The sequence below is a fragment of the Rana temporaria genome, chromosome 3 (genome assembly GCF_905171775.1).
Source record: "Rana temporaria chromosome 3, aRanTem1.1, whole genome shotgun sequence".
In the NCBI taxonomy this organism is placed as follows: Eukaryota; Metazoa; Chordata; class Amphibia; order Anura; family Ranidae; genus Rana; species Rana temporaria.
Window position 1 is genome coordinate 392851288 of NC_053491.1, and position 22475 is coordinate 392873762.

Consider the following 22475-nt stretch of genomic DNA (forward strand, 5'->3'; position numbering starts at 1 on the left):
AATGATGAAAAGAGCTCCCACTCTAATCCAAGAGCAGTACCCTCATAGTTAGATTATTGCAGAGGAGTTCTTTGGGCTACCCACATTATTTTCTTTCATGCTGGTGCTAAATCCTCACTCACAATTAATAGATTAACCTCAGGATCGTATGTAGCATTTCAGCCAACAATTGTTCACAAAGCTTTTTTGATTTTTCAATCTATGTATGTCAGGGAGCAAGTGGCAGACCAGGCCACCTACTGTGCAAATTTCAACCAAATCATCAGGATCTGGCCAAAATTTGCTCGATGTGTGGCCAGCTTTAGCACCAAGTGGTGCTATCCAGACTATGGTGTCTCTTGGCCAGTGGTTAAACCAACAAGATGTTGCCCCATCACTGCCCCTTGCTAGCATGTATCTATAGCATAATGGAACCCCAAAAAGGGACTGTGAAAGGTGCACCTCTATGATTCGGTCTTTGGAAAGGTGTCAACCAGCTACAGGTTCACCAGTGGGGATAATGGCCTTTGACTGCGAAAATGGGATAAAGATTATTTTACTACTTGGGGATCAATGAGAATCTGAGCGCACAGACAGTAAACAATGGAATCAGCAGCTATGATAAGGTTCCATGAATTTTTTTGTTCATGATGGTTCTGGGTCTTTATAAAATAACACAGACTTGTGCCTGAGCTTCATGTCAATGTGGTCAGAGCTTACACAGGGGTAATGATCATTCCACATAGCATGATTTGGGTTTGGTGATCGATAGCACAGCCTGTACACAGAGTCATAGTTCTACTATTTTAAAAAGTATGGAGTATTTTACTTTGTCTACAGTGGGTAAATAAAATGACGGGAAGTTAAAGTAGAAGTAAATCCAATCACTGTTTATACAAGCTTTGACATGTTATTGTAATTTTTAATGTCCCTTTAATCTTTTTAAATCTGCAGCTTTTATTAAATTAGTACTTGGTGATCCCGCCATGAAGATCTTTGTTCAGGCAGTTTTTGTTATAGGGTGACAACGCTCTGACCAGGTCTCCCATTTATGATCTTGTGTTGTCACCTTATCACATTGGCTTATACAGGCATGGTCCACTCATTCTAGTGCATGTAGACATGAAGTGACTGCAAAGAGGCTGCAGGATCAGTAGCACAGAGATGGAAAAAAAAGATGAAAACAACTATTTTATTTAAAAAAAATTGCAATTATTTACATGGTGCTTTAGCAAACTAAAGGCCTACAACTACTTTAAGGAGGGGTAACTTTACTCGAAGGCACAAAGATACATTTTCCAACCGTCACAAAAAAAATTGCACCTTAAGGGATCATTCACACATATGCCTGTCATTGCCGACCCTTTGAAAAGTGATCAATGATCATTTTAGAGGTGTTTGACAGGCAGTAAGGAGAAGTTACAACATTGTGAGCCGTCTCCCCTCTGCTTGCTTTGCCCGCAGTTGTGGCGCACCCCTATTCACTTGAATGTGTTGCTTTGGGCAGCAGTACCACCCTCTGGATGCAACAACCTGTTTAATCGTTGCTGGAGTTACGGAGCGAAGCGTCACAGCCATTGCATGTGTACAGCCCTGAGTGGCTGCATTTCTGTGTTTAGGTAGGCAATGAAGGGGTGGTAAAACCACAGCTCAACCGATTTTACCACTTTGCTTTTACCAGCCCTGGCTGCCATGCGAATGCACCCTAACACTCCAATGTCTATGTTTTCCAAGCAGCCAGACGTTAAGTATAAAACTAAGTTCCTCTTTTTTCTTTCAGATCTTGTTAAGTCTGGGGGAGAAAATAGATATGCATTTCACACACAGCCAAGTTTAAGCCTGAGATGGTAAACAAGTCGGGGATGTGAATCTCAGCCAAATCCATCAGCCAATCTATCACAACAGCTTGAGCTCCTGATCTCCGGTAGATTAGAAGACGGTGTAAAAATATCTTACGTAAAAGGTGATGAAGAATTAACCCATCAAAGAGATCTTCCTCTAAGCTCTTTACTACGATATGCTCCTGCTTTAATTCATCATTGATCCAGTCAATAAGGAACTGGAAGAAAACGAAAAGACAAAATCACCAGATCGAAAGTACTCTACAAAATAGATTATCTATAGCCTATGGAAAGTTACTGTTCTGAGTACTTTGTACATACATGTTTGAAGTCATTGTGACAATTACCTGGAAGTAATTTTTGACATGACTTCCACATTTTGACTTATATTTCAGATGCATATTTGTAATTGCTCCTTCTACTGATCATCTCTATATATCCAGGGAGTGCGATTACCAGGGATGTGCAGTCAGGGGAGGCAGGTGAGCCAGAGCCTCACCTGTCATGAAAAAACAAAACAAAAAAACTATTGAGCTTTGAGGGTCGTAACTCGGCGACCTGGGGTCACAGAGACCCCAAATTTTGGGGGTAGGTAGCGGAAGTTATACCCCACCACTGATCACTGTCACCTATGGTTCCCGAGATATGGGGCATCTTGTGCAGCCTGTCAGATGCTACATACAGAGCAGCCAGTTTAAATACAAGTTGGCACACTCTACACTCTTCTTGTCAGAAGCACTGAGCTTAATGGACAGCTTGGGGCTTTGGACCATTGGTAAAGCACCATTGGAACAAGCTGTCCAATAAAAATGCAGCAGTGGAGGCCCTCCTCTCACTACAGTGTCATAGAAGGGCGCATGTGTCTAGAAGAAAAATGCTCCCTTCCAGCCCTGCCCTCTTAACTAGAAGGAAAAAGCATGTGTTTATTGGTATAATGCTGCAAACACACGATCATTTTTCGGTATGAAAAAAACGTTGTTTTTAAAAAATGTAATTTAAAATGATTGTCTGTGGGCTTCACATCATTTTTCGGGTTCTGAAAAACGAAAAAAAAATTTTCCAAACATGCTGCATTTTTTTACGACATTTTAAACCATGTTGTTTTTCGGGTTGTAAAAAATGATCGTGTGTGGGCTAAAACAACGTTAAAAACCCGCGCATGCTCAGAAGTTATGAGACGGGAGCGCTCGTTCTGGTAAAACTACTGTTCATAATGGAGTAAGCACATTCATTACGCTGTAACAGACAGAAAAGCGTGAATCGTCTTTTACTAACACGAAATCAGCTAAAGCAGCCCCAAGGGTGGCGTCATCCGAATGGAACTTCCCCTTTATAGTGCCGTTGTACGTGTTGTACGTCACCGCGCTTTGCTAGAGCATTTTTTTAAAACGATAGTGTGTGGGCAACGTTGTTTTAATGATGAAGTTGGAAAAACTTTGTTTTTTCTACATGCCGAAAAATGATCGTGTGTACGCGGCATCAGATTTACCCATAATCCCATGTTTTTTTCATGCAGTTGAGAGGAAGAATGATAATCTGCTGCCTGCTGAAAAGGTACTGTTCTAATCAAGCTAAATCATACATTTATATGCCATTTGTAATAACATAATAATTTATTAATTATCTATTTACTGTGAAATTACTGATTGGAAGTTATAACTTCAAACTTCAGTAATTTGTCCTTGAGTACAGTTTTTGAAAATATAGTAAATTACCTTAAAAATAATATATAACAATTATTTCTATATTACTTACTGATGGTAATTAACCATCTACCACCCAGGCCGCTTCTGACACTTCTCTCCCACATGTAAAAAATCATATATATATATATATATATATATATATATTTTTTTTGCTAGAAAATGACTCAGTGCCCCCAAATATTATATAATATAATTTTTCATGAATATATAAAAAAACTATGAAAGATAATGTTACGCCAAGTAAATAGATACCTAACATGTCACGCTTTAAAATTGTGCACACTCCTGGAATGGCGCCAAACTTTGCTACTTAAAAATCTCCATAGGCGACATTTTCAATTGTTTTACAGGTTACCTGTTTAGAGTTACAGAGGAGGTCTAGTGCTAGAATTATTGCTCTCACTCTAATGATCGTGTCGTACAGTATGTAACCTGTGTGTATCTGGCTCTGATACTAGCCAGTGCCTCACCAGCCACTGACCTCGCTGCACATCCCTGTTGATTACCATCACTTTATATTAAGGAAGATGAATATATATTGTATTTACAGTTCTGCCCTACATGTGGTACTTTGTTCCATGTTTCTAGGTGCTTTCTAACCAGGGCTCAAGTCCTGTGGGAATGCGTGGGAACGGAGTTCCTGCACTTTTTTCACAGCAGGAACGCAGTTCCCTTTGCAGGACTAGAGCAGCCGAGCTGCCCGAGCCAATCCTTCACTAAGCGGTGATGCCCAGCTCGAGTCACTTTCAGGGGCAGGGCGAACCTTAGTAATCCTTTATGTTACTGGCCTCTTCCTGTATATGGATTCATCAGGTAGTGCAGGGGTGTCAAACTGGCGGCCCTCCAGCTGTTGCAAAACTACAAGTCCCATGAGGCATTGCAAGGCTAACAGTTACAAGCATGACTCCCACAGGCAGAGGCATGATGGAACTTGTAGTTTCGGAACAGCTGGAGGGCCGCCAGTTTGACACCCCTAAGGTAGTGTATTTCGTCACTTCCTCGACGCTGCACTGTCTCCTGGGAGCTTTTGTCATTGTTCCCAGGAGACATTGCGGAGGTCTGCCATGAGTTATCGTGGGATTTAGAAAGAACTTGCTTTTAGTAATTATGCATATGAGCGTATCATTTTTTTTTTTTTTTTGGTGGGGGAGTGGATCTTGGGTGGGAGTTCCCACACTTTTTTCTCCAGGACTCGACCCCTGTTTCTAACCCTAGTACCCCCCCCCCCCCCCAAGTCACTGGAATGAAGAACAAGCAGTGCTTTTTAATGATAAAGAGTGGAGTTTAAGATTTAAAGACTTTTAGAAAATGTTGGACTTTTGGCAAGTTACCAACAGGTTCACATTAAAAGGGACAGTAGTCTTTTTATAGATACGGATAATAGAACCTGATGCAGTCTGTTGTTTTCAAATACTCAGACCTGACCTGTAGACTTGAACTAGGAGAAGCAGGGCTGTCTTAATGCATGGGCACTGTCCAAAAAAACACACACACCGTAGAACAAATGACTATTAATTAAACCAAATAAAAATCCAGCGGTGAAAATAGATGATCGATGCTGCTCGCTGGTCCATCGTTGTCTCTCTCCAGCGTCGGGTGATCTCTCCAGCGACGGGTGATGTCTCCAGCGATTGGTCCAGCGATGAGAACATCCATCCATTCAGAGCACAGCTCAGCGAACGACGCGCCGATGCTTTGACGTTTCTTTTATCACCTGTCGCTGGAGACATCACCCGACGCTGCATCGATCGTCTATTTTCACCGCAGGATTTTTTTTTGGTTTAATTAATAAAGTAATTTGTTCTACGGTGTGTGTGGTTTTTTTTTCTGAAAACTACTATTTACACTTCCTTCGTGAAATGGTAAGGGTACAGTATACCCCATTACCATTTCACACAGGGGGGGGGCAGGATCTGGGGGTCCCCTTTGTTAAAGGGGTCTTCCAGATTCTGACAAGCCCCCTGCCCGCATACCCCCACAACCACCGGGCAAGGGTTGTGGGGATGAGACCCTTGTCCCCATCAACATGAGGACAAGGTGCTTTGGGGGGCACCCCAAAGCACCCTCCCAATGTTGAGGGCATGTGGTCTGGTTATGGATATTTAGGGGGAACCCTACGTCATTTTTTTTTTAAATTGACGGCGGGGTTCCCCTTAATATCCATACCAGACCTAAAGGGTCTGGTTATTGAATTTGGGGGGACCTCCACGCATTTTTTTTTCCCGAACTCCGAACCCGGACTTTCAACAATTATTCGGGTTCGGGTCCGGGTTCAAGAAAAATCCAAAGTCGTACCGAACCCGAACTTTACAGTTCGGGTTCGCTCAACTCTATTTATGGCATGTTTTCTTATTGCTTAAAACTGATTTTATAGAGAGTACTAATAAATATAAGTTTAATTCTATCAACTATATATACTTTAATTCTTGATAGTAGGTGCCTAAATTGGGGCAGGCTAGTAGGGACCCCGTTGTGTTGCTTTGCTCAGGGGCCCATGATTCTATTAAGATGGCCCTGGGGGGGAGCAACATGGTCCAGTCACTGGCCAGCTCCAATAAGCAAAATCCAGAACCAAATCAACAGAGCAGCTAAGAACAGACAGGTGAACAGTTTGGTGCTCCAGCTGCTGGCTGGCGGGGTAAGTATGAAATCTTCATATGGAATGTTTTTTTGTCCTTAAGATAATGAAGATCATTATGTATATATAAAACCACTATACATGTGATAAGATGAAGAAAGGACTATAGAGAATAAGTTTAGGTCTGCAAATTTCAGCAATAACACCCCCCCCCACTCCTTTTTTTTTACAGGCCTATAGGAAGCAACACAGCAATATAAACACACACTTGTAGTACCCTCCTTTTTTTTTTACAGGCCCCTAGGAAGCAACACAGCAATATAAACACACACTTGTAGTAGAATCCTAACACCAGCCTAATCATGACCAGTTCTCTTTAAAGTGTTTATGAAGTCTAAATTGCAAGTACGGTAACTGCCAGACCCTCTATTAGAGCCTAGTATACCACACTATGGAAGTCATTTAAAAAAACAAGCTTTCTAAATATCTATTTACAGCTGTCTTCAGGCGGGTCACATGACTCACGGCTGCTTTACAGCTACGAAACAGGGCTTCTGCGGGAGGAGCTGTGATCTCCCTCTGACATCAGTCAGTGAGATCACGTGGCCGCTCGGCTCCTCCCGCAAAAGCCCTGTGTCGTAGCTGTAAAGCGGCCACGAGTCATGTGACCGGCCTGAAGAGAGCTGTAAATTGGTATTTAGATCACGGCTCCTCCCGCAGAAGCCCTGTCTCGTAGCTGTAAAGCAGCCATGAGTCATGTGACCTGCCTGAAGACAGCTGTAAATGGGTATTTAGAATGCTCGTATTTTTTTTATATAACTTCCATAGTGTGGTTTGCCAGGCTCTAATAGAGGGTCTGGCAGTGCCAATTTTAGGTTTTTAATTTTTAATAATAGCGGTGGTGGGGGTGGGGTGGAGACAGAGAGAGGGAGCTGACAGGCAGGAAGGAGGGGGAGAGAGGAAAGCAGAGGGGACAGCAGTGTATGATGGAGGGATGCACTCTGACCACAGTGGTCAGGGCTTTGTAGCCCTGGTAATCGTGGTCAGTATATAGAGGGCATACAGGAAGTGGCAAGTTCAGGAAGATTTTTTTACAATTTAGAGTAGCTGTGCTGTATAATCTGCTTTAAGGGACCAGGATGTGTATTTTTGTGGGGTTAACAAACACTTCATTGTCTGTATGTCGTATTTTACGAAAAGCTGGGTTTTCGTTTAGCTCCAATTTATCTGCCCTTCAAATAATTAGATGCTGTGCAAGTTTACTGGTAATTTGTTTCCTGATTAGAGCCCTCCTTTAGGATTTCATGCTTAATCTGAAACATTACAAAACCCGCTTAGCTGACACATCCCGAGTGAAATCCGCATTCTACATAACAAAAGCCTCCTTTTTTCTATACAAAACCCTTTGTGAAAGGATAACAGGTTGATAACTTTTTAATAAAAGGCCAGTTAAATTGTTATGAATACATTTCCATTCGTTTCTTCCCAATCTCCATTGTGCAAGCTCCCCATCACAGGCTGATTAACCGGCACTGCAGAATTCTGGGTAATAACTTGTAAATTAGTCCGTCACTTGTGACTTCTTCTCCTCTCATCCAACTAATAACCAGGCAAATGGGAATCTTTTCATGGCCTCCTCTTGTAATCAGGTGGCGAATCGTAATTGCACGCTCTGTTGTGTTATTTTAAAGAAGTCCGCCAAGCTATTTATATCCAACATGGCCACAACAAAAGAAGCCTATTAGAAATTGCAGAATGCTACGACCATCTTAAAGCGGTTCTCCACCCTAAAGTGAAGTCCCGCTGATCGGAACCCCCCCCCCCCTCCGGTGTCACATTTGACACCTTTCAGGGGGGAGGGGGGTGCAGATACCTGTCTAAAGATACCGGGCAAAAGACGGGCATTGCGTCACATCCCGTCGCCCCCCCCCCCCCCGTTGTGTGCTGGGAACACTCGGCTCCCAGCACACAGCGGGAGCCAATCGGCGGGCGCGGCGCGACTCGCGCATGCGCTGTAAGGGAACCGGGCAGTGAAGCCGCAGCGCTTCACTTCCTGGTTCCCTCAGCGTGGATGGAGGGGGGAGCAGCAGAGTGACGAGCGATCGCTCGTCCTCTGCTGCGGACGCCGCTGGACTCCAGGACAGGTAAGTGTCCTAATATTAAAAGTCAGCAGCTGCAGTATTTGTAGCTGCTGGCTTTTAATATTTTTTTTTGGCGGAACATCCGCTTTAAGGGGTGCGTGAAGGCAAAACGTTAGTTTTTAGTTTTGGATAGAGTGGATTAGAGCCCCTGTAAAGTTTGTATAAGGCCCCTTTCACACTGGGGCGTTATTCGAGCTTTATTCCTCATCTGCATCTGCACCGTAAGACCCTAAAGTTTTAGGGCGTTTTTGCAGTGCCTCAGTGTGAAAAGGTAAGGCGTTTTTACAGCGCTTTCAATTCATTTCAATCGAGAGGGGCGTTTTTTTGGAGCGTTTTTTTCAGCGCCCAAAAGCTGCTCCAAAGATGCTGCTTGCAGGACTCAGTGTGAAAGGATCCATTGAGATGCATGGAGAGCGCTTTAGGAGCGTTTTAATAGCACTATTTTTACCGCTAAAATGCTGTAAAAATGCTTCACTGTGAAAGGGGTCTTATTGTCTGTGTCATTGCTGGGAAGATTCACTCTCATTATGTGTCCTGGACTGGTGACCATTAAGACAGAAAGTAATGGGAAATCCACATTTTTTGAGTTGTCACCGGAACAGGAGTTGTGAGGAAATCATCCAGTGGGGACAGCTGTTCTGGTGACAGCTGTCTAAGATGGAAATGCTCTTTACTTCAATGCTCTCCAGCTAAAAATAACTTGAAAGGCGTTTTATCCCTTCTATCAAAAACAAAAGAAATATGATTTGGCTTAACCACTTAAGCCCCAAGCCTGTTTTTCAGATTCGGCGTTTACAAGACTAAAACTGTTTTTTTTGCTAAAAAATTACTTAAAACCCCCAAACATAATATATATATTTTTTCTAACACCATAGAGAATAAAATGGCGATCATTGCAATACTTTTTGTCACATCGTATTTGCGCAGTGGTCTTACAAGCGCACTTTTTTGGGAAAAAAATTCACTTTTTTTAATTAAAAAATAAGACAACAATAAATTTGGCCCAATTTTTTTATATATTGTGAAAGATAATGTTACGCCAAGTAAAATGATACCCAACATGTCACGCTTAAAAATTCCGCCCGCTCGTGGCATGGCGTCAAACCTTTACCCTTAAAAATCTCGATAGGCGACGTTTAAAAAATTCTATAGGTTGCATTTTTTGAGCTACAGAGTAGGTCTAGGGCTATAATTATTGCTCTTGCTCCAACGATCGCGGCGATACCTCACTTGTGTGGTTTGAACACCGTTTTCATATGCGGGCGCTACTCACGTATGCGTTCGCTTCTGCGCGCGAGCTCGTCGGGACGGGTCGCTTTAAAAATAAAATGTTTTGTTTTCTTATTTATTTTTATTTATTTTATAATTTTTTACACTGAATTTTTTTTATCACTTTTAATCCTATTACAAGGAATGTAAACATCCCTTGTAATAGAAAAAAGCATGACAGGTCCTCTTAAATATGAGATATGGGGTCAAAAAGACCTCAGATCTCATATTTACACTTAAATGCAAAAAAAAAAAAAAAATATAGAAATTTTGTGATTTAAAAAAATGACAACAAAAAAATGTCTCTTTAAGACGCTGGGCGGGACTGACGTTTTGACGTCACTTCCGCCCAGCAATGCTATGGGGACGGGTGGGGGCCATCTTGCCCTCACTCGAACCCTCACACAGCAGGACCCGATCGCCTCCGCCGCTACCGATGGCTCCGGTAAGCGGCGGAGGGCGCGGGAGAGCGGCGGGAGGGGTCCTCTCCCACCACCGATAACGGCAAACTCGCGGCGAATCCGCCGCGGAGACCGCCGTTATCGTTTACAGGACCGCTCACTGAAGAGATGGATATCTCGGTTGTGGCAGCAGCTGCTGCCGTTACCGAGATATCCATCTTTAAAAAACCGACGTATATTTACATTGGGCGGTCGTTAAGTAACAGTCTTAAAGCAATTTTAATGCTTCAAGCACACTGGACATTATAAAAACACCAGTAGCTATAGCTGTAGAATGAATTTTGTAGCTTTTTTTTAGCTGTTGCGTTTATTTTAGATTTTTTTTACAAAACAATACTCCCACAAAAGAGTTTTTCTGCATTTTTCAGCTTTTATCAGAGTTAGAGCATTTTTACAGATGAAAAACCCACTAGTTCTGTTTATTTTTTTCTGCCATAATACACCCCTGCCAAAAAATGCTGTTAACAGCCTATGTGTGTATGGACACATAAGATAACATGCTGGGAGTTTACTGGCTGTAGAAGAAAATACCAAAAACAAAATGTCCAGTATGCACGAAGCCTAAAGGTTGTAATAAAAAAAAAAATAACAAACATGTTCTACTTACCTGCTCTGTGCAATGGTTTTGCACAAAGCAGCCCTAATCCTCTTCTTTTTGGATCCCCCACCAGCGGTCCTTGCTCCTCCTCCCTGCCAAGTGCCCCCCCGATAGTAAGCCTCTTGCTATGGGAGCACTTGAGCAGCCTTGTTCCCAGGCCACGCTCCTGTGAATGGACATTCACACACAAAGGCATGGCTCGGCCCTGACCCAATTCTCGCCTCATTGGCTCACTGGCTGTGATTGACAGCAGTAGGAGCCAATGAGGAGAGAGAGACCCAGGAAAGCTGAGGCTCTCATGCACATCACTGGATTAAGATGGGGCTCAGGTAAATATAAGGTAAATAACTGGGGGAAGCTGAAACCAGAAGGTTATTTACCTTAATGCATAAAATGCACTATACCTCCCACTGATACGAGACACCTACAATGGAGCACCATTTCTCTCACTGACACAACTAATAGAGCACTATTCCTCCCTATGATACCAGCAATGGGGCACTATCCCTCCCCTTATAACAGATGTTTACTAACAATGATGACAGGAAAATTTCCACTCCCGCTGGCCAAAATTTGGCCCTCCAAGAGTCTGAAGGACAATAAACCGGCCCTTTGTTTAGAATGTTTGGATGCCCCTGGTTTATGCTATAAGGCACTCATAGGCCCATGCCAAGCACAGTTTCATTTGAAGGGGCATCAAACAACATTGTATAAATTAGGAGCAGTTTTTCTCTTTTCCCTTTGTTTGGCCACCTCAGACAACTTGTGGATATTTCTATTATGGGGTGTAGAGCCGGTTTGCTCTTGTCCTTTGAAAAGCAAAGCTATACCCAAAAACAAGGTAACAATGAACAGCCCATAGGACTCGTTCATACTGATTGCACAATAAATGCGCTGTTTTGGTGTATTGGCAGCTGTGTGTTTTTTTCACTATGCTGCAGTGAGGAGTGCAGAGGTGTACATTTCAACTCATCACATTTTTTTAACTGTAATTTCAGTCATGTCTCTGTCATTTATATACAACATACCGCCTTCAGCTCCTGAAGTTTGGGGTCATTTTCTGCGTTAGGCTGAAGGTGCCGCCTGGCTTCACCTGCAAACAGGAAAAAAAGGCCTTATAGAAAAACCAGAGTAGAAGATGCATACAGTTATTTCTATGTCCCTTGGTAAAGTAAAGATTCCCTCAGCCCACTCAGGACCCACCAAAACCAACAGCATTCTAATCTGCAATCTTCAGCACTTTCTGGTAGTTCGTTCACTATTACCAAAAAACTGCCTATGTAGATAGGGGGCATCTGTTGATAAAAACAAACTGCCCTTGCTACAGGTGTAGGCCATTTATGTGCCTCCTGAAGCCTGACTGCAAATCTCTCAGGACGTTGCTAGAAGAAGCCAGTGTTACTGCTAGCCTTCGCGTGCTCTCTCTCCCCTGATGCAGTAGCTCTGAGCTCAGCGTTTGAGAGCTCACTCCTGTGATGTTGGTGGTGACCAGAAGCAGCTCGTCATGTCTAAGCAATGTCCTAGATGTTTTCCAGTCAGGCTTTGGGAGGTATATAAATAGCCTACACCTACAGCAAGGGCATTATGCAACTTTGGTCAAAACTGCACAGTTTGTTTTTGTCTACAGACACCCCTTATCTGCATAGGCAGTTTTTTGGTAAATATAAACTAAAGCCTCATACACACTATTAGATTTTCTGCAGATTTTTGTCTTCAGATTTACCAAAACCATATTATATGAGGTCAAACCTTAATGCCGCGTACACACCATCACTTTATGTGATGAAAAAAAATGACGTTTTTAAAAAACGTCACTTTAATTGACTGTGTGTGGGGGAAAACGTCGTTTTATGTCTTGTAAAAAACGACCAAAAAAAATTGAAGCATGCTTCAATTTTATGTGTCGTTTTTCAAAAGTGCACTTTTTACTTCACAGAAATTGACCGTGTGTAGCAAAAAACGTTGTTTTCTAAGACGTTTTTTCATCCACGCATGCCCAGAAGCTACTTATGAAGCAAGCTTCAATGGTAAAACGTGGTGGAACGTAACCTCACTTTGCAAGAACATTGTGAGAAAAACGATGGTGTGTAGGCAACTTCGTCTTTGAAAATTGAAGTTTCAAAAACGTAATTTTTTACTTCACAGAAAGTGTCGTTTTTTTTCATCACATAAAAGTGATGGTGTGTATGCGGCATAAGAGTTTCAATTTGTATGCAATCAGGCAGGCCCGTGGCACTACATGGTTTTGGTAAATCTGCAGAAAATCTAATAGTGCATAATATATACATAGTACATAGTGTATGGGGGTCTAACCCTTTATAGACTGGCCTGCACCTTTCTATTGGTCAGTGGGGTAGCCTCCCATAACAGTGGGCCAAAATAAATCTGGGCTGGGAGTGGCTCAGGGTAGTGCTGGGTGACACACAGATGACATCACTAGGAACTCCTACTTCTTTCTAGAATGTTCCAGTGTTTTCTAGAAAGAGAGGCTGGAGGGGAGGTGGGGCCACCTGGGGTTTTCCAAGGAGCCCTGACCAATCCCCAACTTGGATTGGCAGGGGGCAGGCCTCCTTAAATACCTAGGGTCGGCCCAGCTGGGAAGGAGTTGATTGGGTGGAAGAATTACATGGAGTGTTAGGCTGTCAGGGCCTTAGAGAGAGCTCCCCAGTCTGGGGGGGGGGATACCTTGGGCCTGGACTTGGGCGCGGACAGGGCCCTCCAAGAAAATGTGATAGATAGGAGGCACAGGAAGAGCAAGAGATGACAGTGGGAGAACACTAAGTCTCCAGGCGTTCCAGTGAGGCAGCCAGGAGGGCTGGTAAGTGAGCACACCATCGGTGAGGACTTTAAGGCACACCTGAGAGGACTGAGGAGCAGTCTGGGATGGGTATAGAGCCAGGCTGGAGGATGGTGGTGTCAGGGGCAGTGAAGCAAGGCAGCTGCAGCCAGGAGGGATGGCAGGGCCTGAAGAGGTGGTACTGGGAGCAGTAGCCACAGGGACAGCAGCTAGCACTGGGACTTTTCTATTCGCTACACCATAGGGGCCTGCGGTCCCTGCCTGTAAAAGGCACTTGCTTTAGGCCTGGCTGAGCTTGTGTCAGGCCTACTAAATCAATGCTATCTTGTCTGGAGAAGATTAGAGAGGAAGCAATGTGCAGAAGGAGTAATGTAGTGATGTATTTACCGAATGTATATATATAGCCCCAAATTGCAATGTTGTAATCACTTGGGTATCTCATAGGTCCCCATCCCTTTCCAAGTTTAATATCCCTCAATAAAAACAAACAAAAACAAAATGCAAGGACTGCTTTACCGTCTCTCAGGGGAGTAAAAGTGTGTGCCTGGCTGGGCAGGGTGACAGACAGACCACAATCCTCAGCAGCCCCTCCGGGGGTACCGCTACCAAAAAATAACCATGTATGGCCAGCTTTACCCCTAGGGGCCTTGATTTGTTTTTATAGACCTATTGGAGGAATGGATTGGGGCCCATTAATGATGGATGCATTGTAAATGTTACAATCACATAATATTACCTTGAGTTTCTATGTTAAATATCATCTGTGAATCACCAGACTGTGCAAACAGATCCATTTGCCCTGTGGGAGAAATTAAAAACAAGACCCATAAATAGGGACATTTGTCACAAGGCATGATGGTTATTCCTGATTCTCTAAAGAACACATCACAAGAAATAATACTATTCACAAAGTGGATGGCTTCATTGTCCTTAACCAGTTAAGCCCCGGACCAATATGCAGCCTAAAGACCCAAGGTGTTTTTACAGTTCGGGACTGCGTCGCTTTAACAGACAATTGCGCGGTCGTGCGACGTGGCTCCCAAACAAAATTGGCGTCCTTTCCCCCCCCCCCCCACAAATATAGCTTTCTTTTGGTGGTATTTGATCACATCTGCGGTTTTTAGTTTTTGCGCTATAAACAAAAATAGAGCGACAATTTTGAAAAAAATGCAATATTTTTTACTTTTTGCTGTAATAAATATCCCCCAAAAACATATATAAAAACATTTTTTTTTCTCAGTTTAGGCCGATACGTATTCTTCTACCTATTTTTAGTAAAGGGGATAGTTTTATTGCATTTTTATTAATTTTTTTTTTTTTACTACTAATGGCGGCGATCAGCAATTTTTTTCGTGACTGCGACATTATGGCGGACACTTCGGACAATTTTGACACATTTTTGGGACCATTGTCATTTTCACAGCAAAAAATGCATTTAAATTGCATTCTTTATTGTGAAAATGACAGTTGCAGTTTGGGAGTTAACCACAGGTGGCGCTGTAGGAGTTAGGGTGCACCTAGTATGTGTTTACAACTGTAGGGGGGTGTGGCTGTAGGAATGACGTCATCGATCGTGTCTTCCCTATAAAGGGAATGACGCGATCGATGCGCCGCCATAGTGAAGGACGGGGAAGCCGTGTTTAAACACGGCTCTCCCCGTTCTTCAGCTCCGGGGAGCGATCGCGACGGAGCGGCTATAAACAAATAGCCGCGCCGTGGTCCCGGATCGCTCCCCGAGCAGACCCGACCTCCGCATGTAGCGGGGGGGGTCCCGATCGGACCCCCCACCCGCTAATAGGCGAGGACGTACGTGTACGCCCATGTGCCTGTACGTGCCATATTGTGGACGTATATGTACATGCGGGGGTCGGGAACTGGTTAAAGTGGATGTAACACCCAATTTATTTATGTTTTTGATGTCACAATGTACAGTATACGATTTCCTATCATCTGTGTCCAGTCTTGCCACACAGAGTTAATCCAGCTCTGAGCAATCCTCTTATTGTTCAGTGAAATAAAACGGACTTGCAGAGAAAAACCTTAGTCCGTTCCGCCCCCTTGCTGTGAGGGCAGGTTATTTACACTCATTCACCAGCCTGGAGATGGGCATTATTTTTCAATTCCCACCCCCACTCCTTTTCTGAAGTCATGTGGTTACTTTTCTGGATTTTGACTGGATGTTAGTGATCATAGCAGAAGTCCAATAGTGACATTACGACTCCGCCCACAGAGCTCCAGACAACAGACCCACCCACAGAATCTGCAGTTTTTCAGTTCTTATAACAGACAGAGGGGAGATATTTGACAGGTAAGGATATATGCAGGAGGCATCTATATTCTTATAGATCAGCACTATGGCATGAGTTTAGAAAGGATGAGTGGGTTTACATCCACTTTAATTAGAGTACTGAATTTACTGTGCAAAAAGGCTAAAAATATGGATGACATATACCGTGTTAAGAAGACGTTTTACCTGAAATTTTTAGTGTGCTGAATTTACTGTGCAAAAAGGCTAAAAATATGGATGACATATACCGTGTTAAGAAGACGTTTTACCTGAAATTTTTTTTGTATTTCTGTCTATCCAGTCCCCAGATTTACACAACACAGAGACCTGATTTTCTCCACTGTAGTGAAGTAACCCTTATGGGCTTTGTCCCACCCCCAGCCTGTGATTGGACAGTGAAATAAGATGCAGAAGACTGAAGAGCTCATCTCTCTGTCCCTCTGCTCTTTCCTCCAGTGTATTCCTTGCTAGAACATTAGCATTGCAGCCAGTGCTGGGACAAGGTCATCTACAGACCAGGGCTCACCACATAAAATTCCCCATCCTATCACAAATTCCCTTATCTACCATATCAGGCCTTCTAGCACAAACCCCAAAAATCTGCACTTCTAGCAAAAAATCCTCTTTACCCATCCCGACATCCTGAGTGCGTGCAGCGGCCGGCTCGCTCCTGCTGTGAATTAACACAGGGCTTATCACCGGGTCCCGCGGAACCCGATGACCACCGGCACCTGCTGATCATTCTGTACACAGGCAGAATGCCGATCTGTAAACAAGCCAGATTGCCATTCTGTCAGTATGAAAGGCATGGATCTTGTGTTCCTGTGAAGCAGGAACACCAATCTATGCCTTCCACTCGTAAAAACCTCCCCCACTACACCCAAACATCAGCTTGGCACACATTTGATCACCCCTGATGTTAACCCCTTCCCCTGCCATTCCCCTTTCTCTGCCCTGCCATTAGTACAGTGACAGTATATATTTTGTTTAGCACTGATCACCGTATTGGTGTCACTAGTGCCCAAAAAAGTGTCAAAAGTGTCAAGTGTCAGATTTGTTCGCTACAATTTTGCAGTCCCACTATAAGTCGCTGATCGCCGCCATAACTGGTATAAAAAGAAAATAAATATTCCATAAATCTTTCCCATAGTTTGTAGACGCTATAACTTGTGCAAACCAATCAATATACGCTTATTGGGATTGATTTAACCAAAAGTATGAAGCAGAATACATATTGGCCTATACTGATAAAGAAATTCGATTTTATTTTATTGGAAAGGATTTATAGCAAAAAGTTAAAAATATTGTTTTATTTTTTTAAATGGTCGGTCTGTTTTTGTTTATAGTGCAAAAAATCAAAAAACTGCAGAGATGGGCGATGCCTGGACATGGCTGAGTGAAGCTGCGTTCTTTCAGAGCTCCCAGCCTCAAATCTTTTTTGCCTACTGGCAAAAAAACATCTATAATCGGTATGAACTCAGGCAAAAAATACAGGACAGGAGCAACTACGAGGGGGACACCCGTGGGCAAGAAACCTGGCGAAATACAACGCTACTTCAGACTCCTCCAGGAGATCTCCCCCGGACTCAGAGCGGCAGCACAGCAAGGCCCCGCGCAGGAGGCTTACCACCAAGTTGAGGCTTCTTCCCCGCCTAGCCCCCCCGCCGCACCTGCGGTCTCCCTGCCGGCACTGGAGAACGGGCAGCTGGATGCAATGTCCTCCCTCCTACCCCCAGAGGTCGGCGTGCTAGACCAGGACATCAGGGCATTGCTACAGGCCCTACCCACATGGTCTGACATTGCGGCCCTCCCCACCTGGACCGACATTGAGACCATGATCCTCCGCCTAGTGGAAACTCATCGGGGGGACATACAGGAGGTGAGAGGAGAGATTGCGACTGTGGCGGATCGGGTGACCACTGGAGAGACTTTGGTTGCAACACTGGAGAGACGGGTGCAGGCTCTGGAGCAGTCCCGCGACCAGCAGCGCGACACGGCTATTGCGCTCCAACTCCACTTGGGAGATATAGAGGACCGGAGCCGTCGTAATAACTTGCGGCTCCGGGGTATGCCTGAGGACGTGGGCATGGAAGACCTGGGCAAGACGGTGAGAACCAGTCCTGGAAGGCCCGAATGCCGACGTAGTGCTGGATAGAGCACACAGGGCCTTGGGCCCCAGACCTGCGGATCCGAGTAGGCCACGCGATGTAGTGTGCCGGCTACATAGAATTACCCAGAAGGAGGCCATCCTGCACCGCGCATGGGACTGGGGACCCATAGAGGCAGAGGGCTCACAGGTCACGATCCTCCCGGATCTGTCCAGGACGACCTCCGCCCCCGCCCCCTTCTGGAGTTGGCGAAACACAAGGGCATCACGGTGACATTTCGCAAAGAATCCAGTGCTTTCACTTTGCTGACCGCCGCTGATCTCCCGGCTCTATTTCAGTTCTTTGAAATCGACCCGATACCAGTGCCCGACTGGATGCAGATTCTCCCGCGAGCTGCGGGTATATCAGGCTTATCCACGTTTTGGGGCCCTCTACCCCCCTGGCAGCTGAAAGGCAGACGGCGACAACGAGCGGCATCGGGGGACACACGTGAGTAGGCCCTGGGCAGCCCATCCCTGGTATCCGTTCCTGCTCCCCATTGCCCCCCCTACGCTATGTTATGTAACGCCGGAACTTGACTGAGATCTAAAACTTCTCCCCTGGTACTGGCGGGTGGGCTGTTGGTGGCAGTGCTTTGGTGGATCCGCTGATCCCCCCCCCCTTTGATACTTGGCTGTCGGGCCTAGTTTTCCACCCCCTAGAGCAGTGGTCATCAACCCTGTGCTGCAGGGCCCACTAACAGGCCAGGTTTTATGTATTACCTTGGGGAGATGCAGTCTAGAATACTGCAATCACTGAGGAGCAAATGATATCAGCTGTGATGTATTTCAGTTATCTTGCAAACCTGGCCTGTTAGTGGGCCCTGCAGGACAAGGTTGATGACCACTGCCCTAGAGTATGTGGCTTCCCAGGTGAGGGAGCAGGAGACCCGGTCATTGATGGCGCTGCAGAGCGGGGACTGCGCCACCCACCAAGACGCCTCATAGAACTTTCTCAGAAACTCCCATATTTATACCTTACCCCGACGTACCTATGGAGACTATAAGCCCCCCTTGTCCAGCACTGAACTATCACGCCTCACACCTGTGATCACAGGGGGCTGGAGGGGCAGAGGGTTTTCCCCTGATGTGCACCGAGGGGGTGGGAATAACAGGAAGGCCCGAGAGGGATTCTCCCTGACTCTGGAGATGATGGGGGTGATCACCCAGGGGGTGGGGAGGTGCCCACTCTTTGGTTCCCTGGCACTGTACCCTGACAGCACTCGAACTAGAGACCCGCTTCCCGACGGGACAGCTGACGCAGGGGTTGGAGAACACCTCAGTGTTGGGTAGCGCACAGGTTCCCACACACCATGGGACTTCTATACCGAAGCTACAGCGGGGGGCATGGACTACCTGTTTTACTCATTATCAGGGATGGAAAAAGTTGCTTATTATCCTCAGTTGCATCTGTTTTGCACTACCTCAGCCTGTTTTATAGTAATGTTTGCACTAACTTTGGTATATGTTTGAATGCCTGCTTTTGAACTCGTTTGAATACTATGTTTTTCTTAAAATTGTTCTACCGATACAGGTCCTATTATTTCAAGTTGCCGGGGGTGGACAGAGAGAGCTGGGAGCTCACTCACTGGCTTTGTCTTCCCACCACCCCACTTAGGAAATAGTCAATGCCCAGGATAAACCCGGGAGTTGAGCGCAGTCCTAATACCCCAACTACACTCAATCAAGGCCACATCTATAGGATCAATTATATGTTCGGACCATGCCCCGATCAGCCTGAAGTATGCCATTTCGGACGTACAGGGGGAGCAGAGGCCTGTGTGGAGACTCAATGAGAGCTTCGTACAGGACCAGGAGGTCCTAACTGATATAGTTAAAGAAATAGGGCACTATTTCAATGCCAACATCACTCCAGGCTGCGATGCCTGGGTGGTATGGGAGGTGCACAAGGCTGTGATCCGGAGGGGGGGTACTTATAAAACACGGCACGAGACTGAAGTGGACACGGACAGTGCAACTGCCCTCGCTCCTCACCAAACTGCAGCCACTAAAAACTGCAGAGGTGATCAAATACCACTAAAAGAAAGCTCTATTTGTAGGGGGAAAGGGACATTGATTTTATTTGTGTACAGTGCTGCACACCTGTGCAATTGTCAGTTAAAGTAACACAGTGCAGTATCACAAAAAATTGTCTGGTCAGAAAGGGGGTAAATCTTCTGGAGGTCAAGTGGATATTGCTGTGTACCAGTCTTTAGACGTTTTCTGTTTTTTAGGCTTTTGATGTCACCTGGTAATAATGTCAGTAATGCACTGTCTGTCCTATCTTTGGATGAAAAGCGTTGTCACTCCAAGACAGGAAGTATGTTAGGACTACAAAACACCTCTCATGTTCCCTATAACATTAAGAGAAAGTGTTCTGTTATCCTTCCGCACTTCCAGATAACAATGTTTTAGATACGATTGTAGAGGAAAGCATTCTGGCGGGATCAACAGGTGTTATTTTGCACTTGTCAAACATAAACAAAACACTATTAATGTTTTTCAATAATTAACAGACCAAAAAGGGAGCAGATAAGAGAAGTTCATTGTTTGGGTTTACGTGCAGAAAGATGTCTGCACAGCCCATAGCAACCCCATCACTACATAAAGATATCTTATAAACTCACCTGCTCAGGACTGTCCGTGTTACCCAGAGGTCTTTGCTATGTCGGCCTGTATTATGTCCCGCACTCAGGAGGCATGTAATGCTGAGCTACACCTCGGAAACATGAGGCGTCATATGTGATGTAGCCCCTTCACTTCCTCATCCTGCGTGTTTCAGTATTGAAAGCGTGATGATGACACAGTTTTGGGTGAAGCAAAAATACAAAAACTTCCCCATTTCTTTGTGTCTCTGGTACACACAGGACTTGGGTTGCTCTGCCTGAGAAGTAATGCCAGTCCTTACAGCAGGATGGTCTGCAAACAGTTTAAAAGTGTCAAACTGTAATTGCATACAAATATAATATTAATTAGCTGTTTGCTTGGAGTTCAGCTTTAAGTCACACACATAAAATACACTATATTACCAAAAGTATTGGGACACCTGCCTTTACAAGCACATGAACTTTAATGGCACCCCAGTCTTAGTCTGTTGGGTTCAATATTGAGTTGGTCCACCCTCTGCAGCTATAAAAGATTCAACTCTTCTGGGAAGGCTGTCCACAAGGTTTAGGAGGGTGTCTATGGGAATGTTTGACCATTCTTCCAGAAGCACATTTGTGAGGTTAGGCGCTGATGTTAGACGAGAAGGCCTGGCACTCTAACTCATCAGGTAGAGCGGCGTATATTTGAGCGGGCGTAGCGCATCTCATATGCGCTATGCCGACGTAACAGAGAGGCAAGGCCAGTATTCACAAAGCACTTGCTCCCTAAGTTACGGCGGCGTAGCGTAAATGGGCCGGCGTAAGCCCGCCTAATTCAAAGTAGGCAGGTAGTGGGCGTGCTGTATTAAAATGAAGCGTGACCCCCATGTAAATGAAGGGCCGAATGAATGGCGCATGCTCATAATCACGTTGCATATACTCCCTAAGATACGCCGGCTCAATGCCTTCGACGTGAACGTATTCTACGCCCATTCACGTACGACTTACGTAAACAGCGTAAAATACGACGGCTGTTCCGTCGTCCATACCCTAACATGACTTACCCCTGCTTTAGGTGGAATAACTTTACGCCGGACGTACGCCTTACGTAAACGGCGTAGATTACAGCGACGGGCGCAAGTACATTCGTGATCGGCGTATCTAGGTCATTTACATATTCGACGCGTAAATCAATGGAAGCGCCCCTAGCGGCCAGCGTAAATATGCGCCCAAGATACGACGGCGTAGGAGACTTACGTCGGTCGTATTAAGCCAAAATTCAGGCGTATCTTGTTTGCTGAATAAGGCGCATAGATACGACGGCGCATCCGTGGACTTATGCGGCGTATCAGAAGATACGTCGGCGTAAGTCCTATGTGAATCCGGCTAATATTGTCTGAGAAAAATCATCTGTCTGCTGGTCATATGATAAATTGCATTCAATTCCATTTCCACCCCTCAGCCCTCCATTTTTTTTGTCCATTCCCCAATAATTATTATTATACAGGATTTATATAGCGCCAATAGCTTATGCAGCACTTTACAACTTGAGGGTAGACAGTACAACTACAATACACTTTAATACAGTAGGAATCAGAGAGCCCTGCTCGTTAGAGTCAATCCCATTTCCATCTCCCCACCCTCCATTTTTTTTTAATTCCCTAATTTCTGCCGTCTTCTGGGGTGCTGGGAGTCTTTCCTCTTCTTGTGTAGGAAGAAGTCCTTCTTGCAGCTCTGAATGGCACTCATATCAGCATGTGAGCACCATTCACTGCAGCAGAGCTATGAGCCCAGGCTGGTCTGATGCTTCCACAGGGGGCGGGTCCATGACAGCCTGGGCTCACAGGAAGGAGTGGAATGAGGCTGGTTGTCATTAACTCTGAAGTTGGGCAGGGAAAACTGAAAGAGGAGGATGTGGAGATCAGCTCCACAGTATGGAAGGCGCATGTATTGCCCTAAACAAAAATACAGAGGAGCGTGGCGGGAAGACTAGATGCAAAAATCAACTTGTTTGAGTTATAATTTAAAACTAAAACATTTCCTTTGAAGTCTAACTATATGCAAACATGGCGGATGCAGAATGATAT

The 22475-nt window shown here is 44.9% G+C and overlaps 1 protein-coding gene across 1 annotated transcript in view; it reads right to left on the reverse strand.

Moving 5' to 3' along the window:
* The window catches only part of PARVG (parvin gamma), a 62647-nt gene extending 42075 nt beyond the window's left edge, over window positions 1–20572 (reverse strand). Inside the window, exons 1-4 of the mRNA XM_040345815.1 lie at window positions 20431–20572; window positions 14107–14169; window positions 11602–11666; window positions 1936–2038 (exon numbers count right to left, since the gene is read on the reverse strand). Coding sequence (XP_040201749.1) covers window positions 1936–2038; window positions 11602–11666; window positions 14107–14164 — 226 coding nt within the window. The 5' untranslated portion in view covers window positions 14165–14169; window positions 20431–20572. The remainder of the gene's footprint in view (window positions 1–1935; window positions 2039–11601; window positions 11667–14106; window positions 14170–20430) is intronic.
* Between the last annotated feature and the right edge of the window lie 1903 nt (window positions 20573–22475).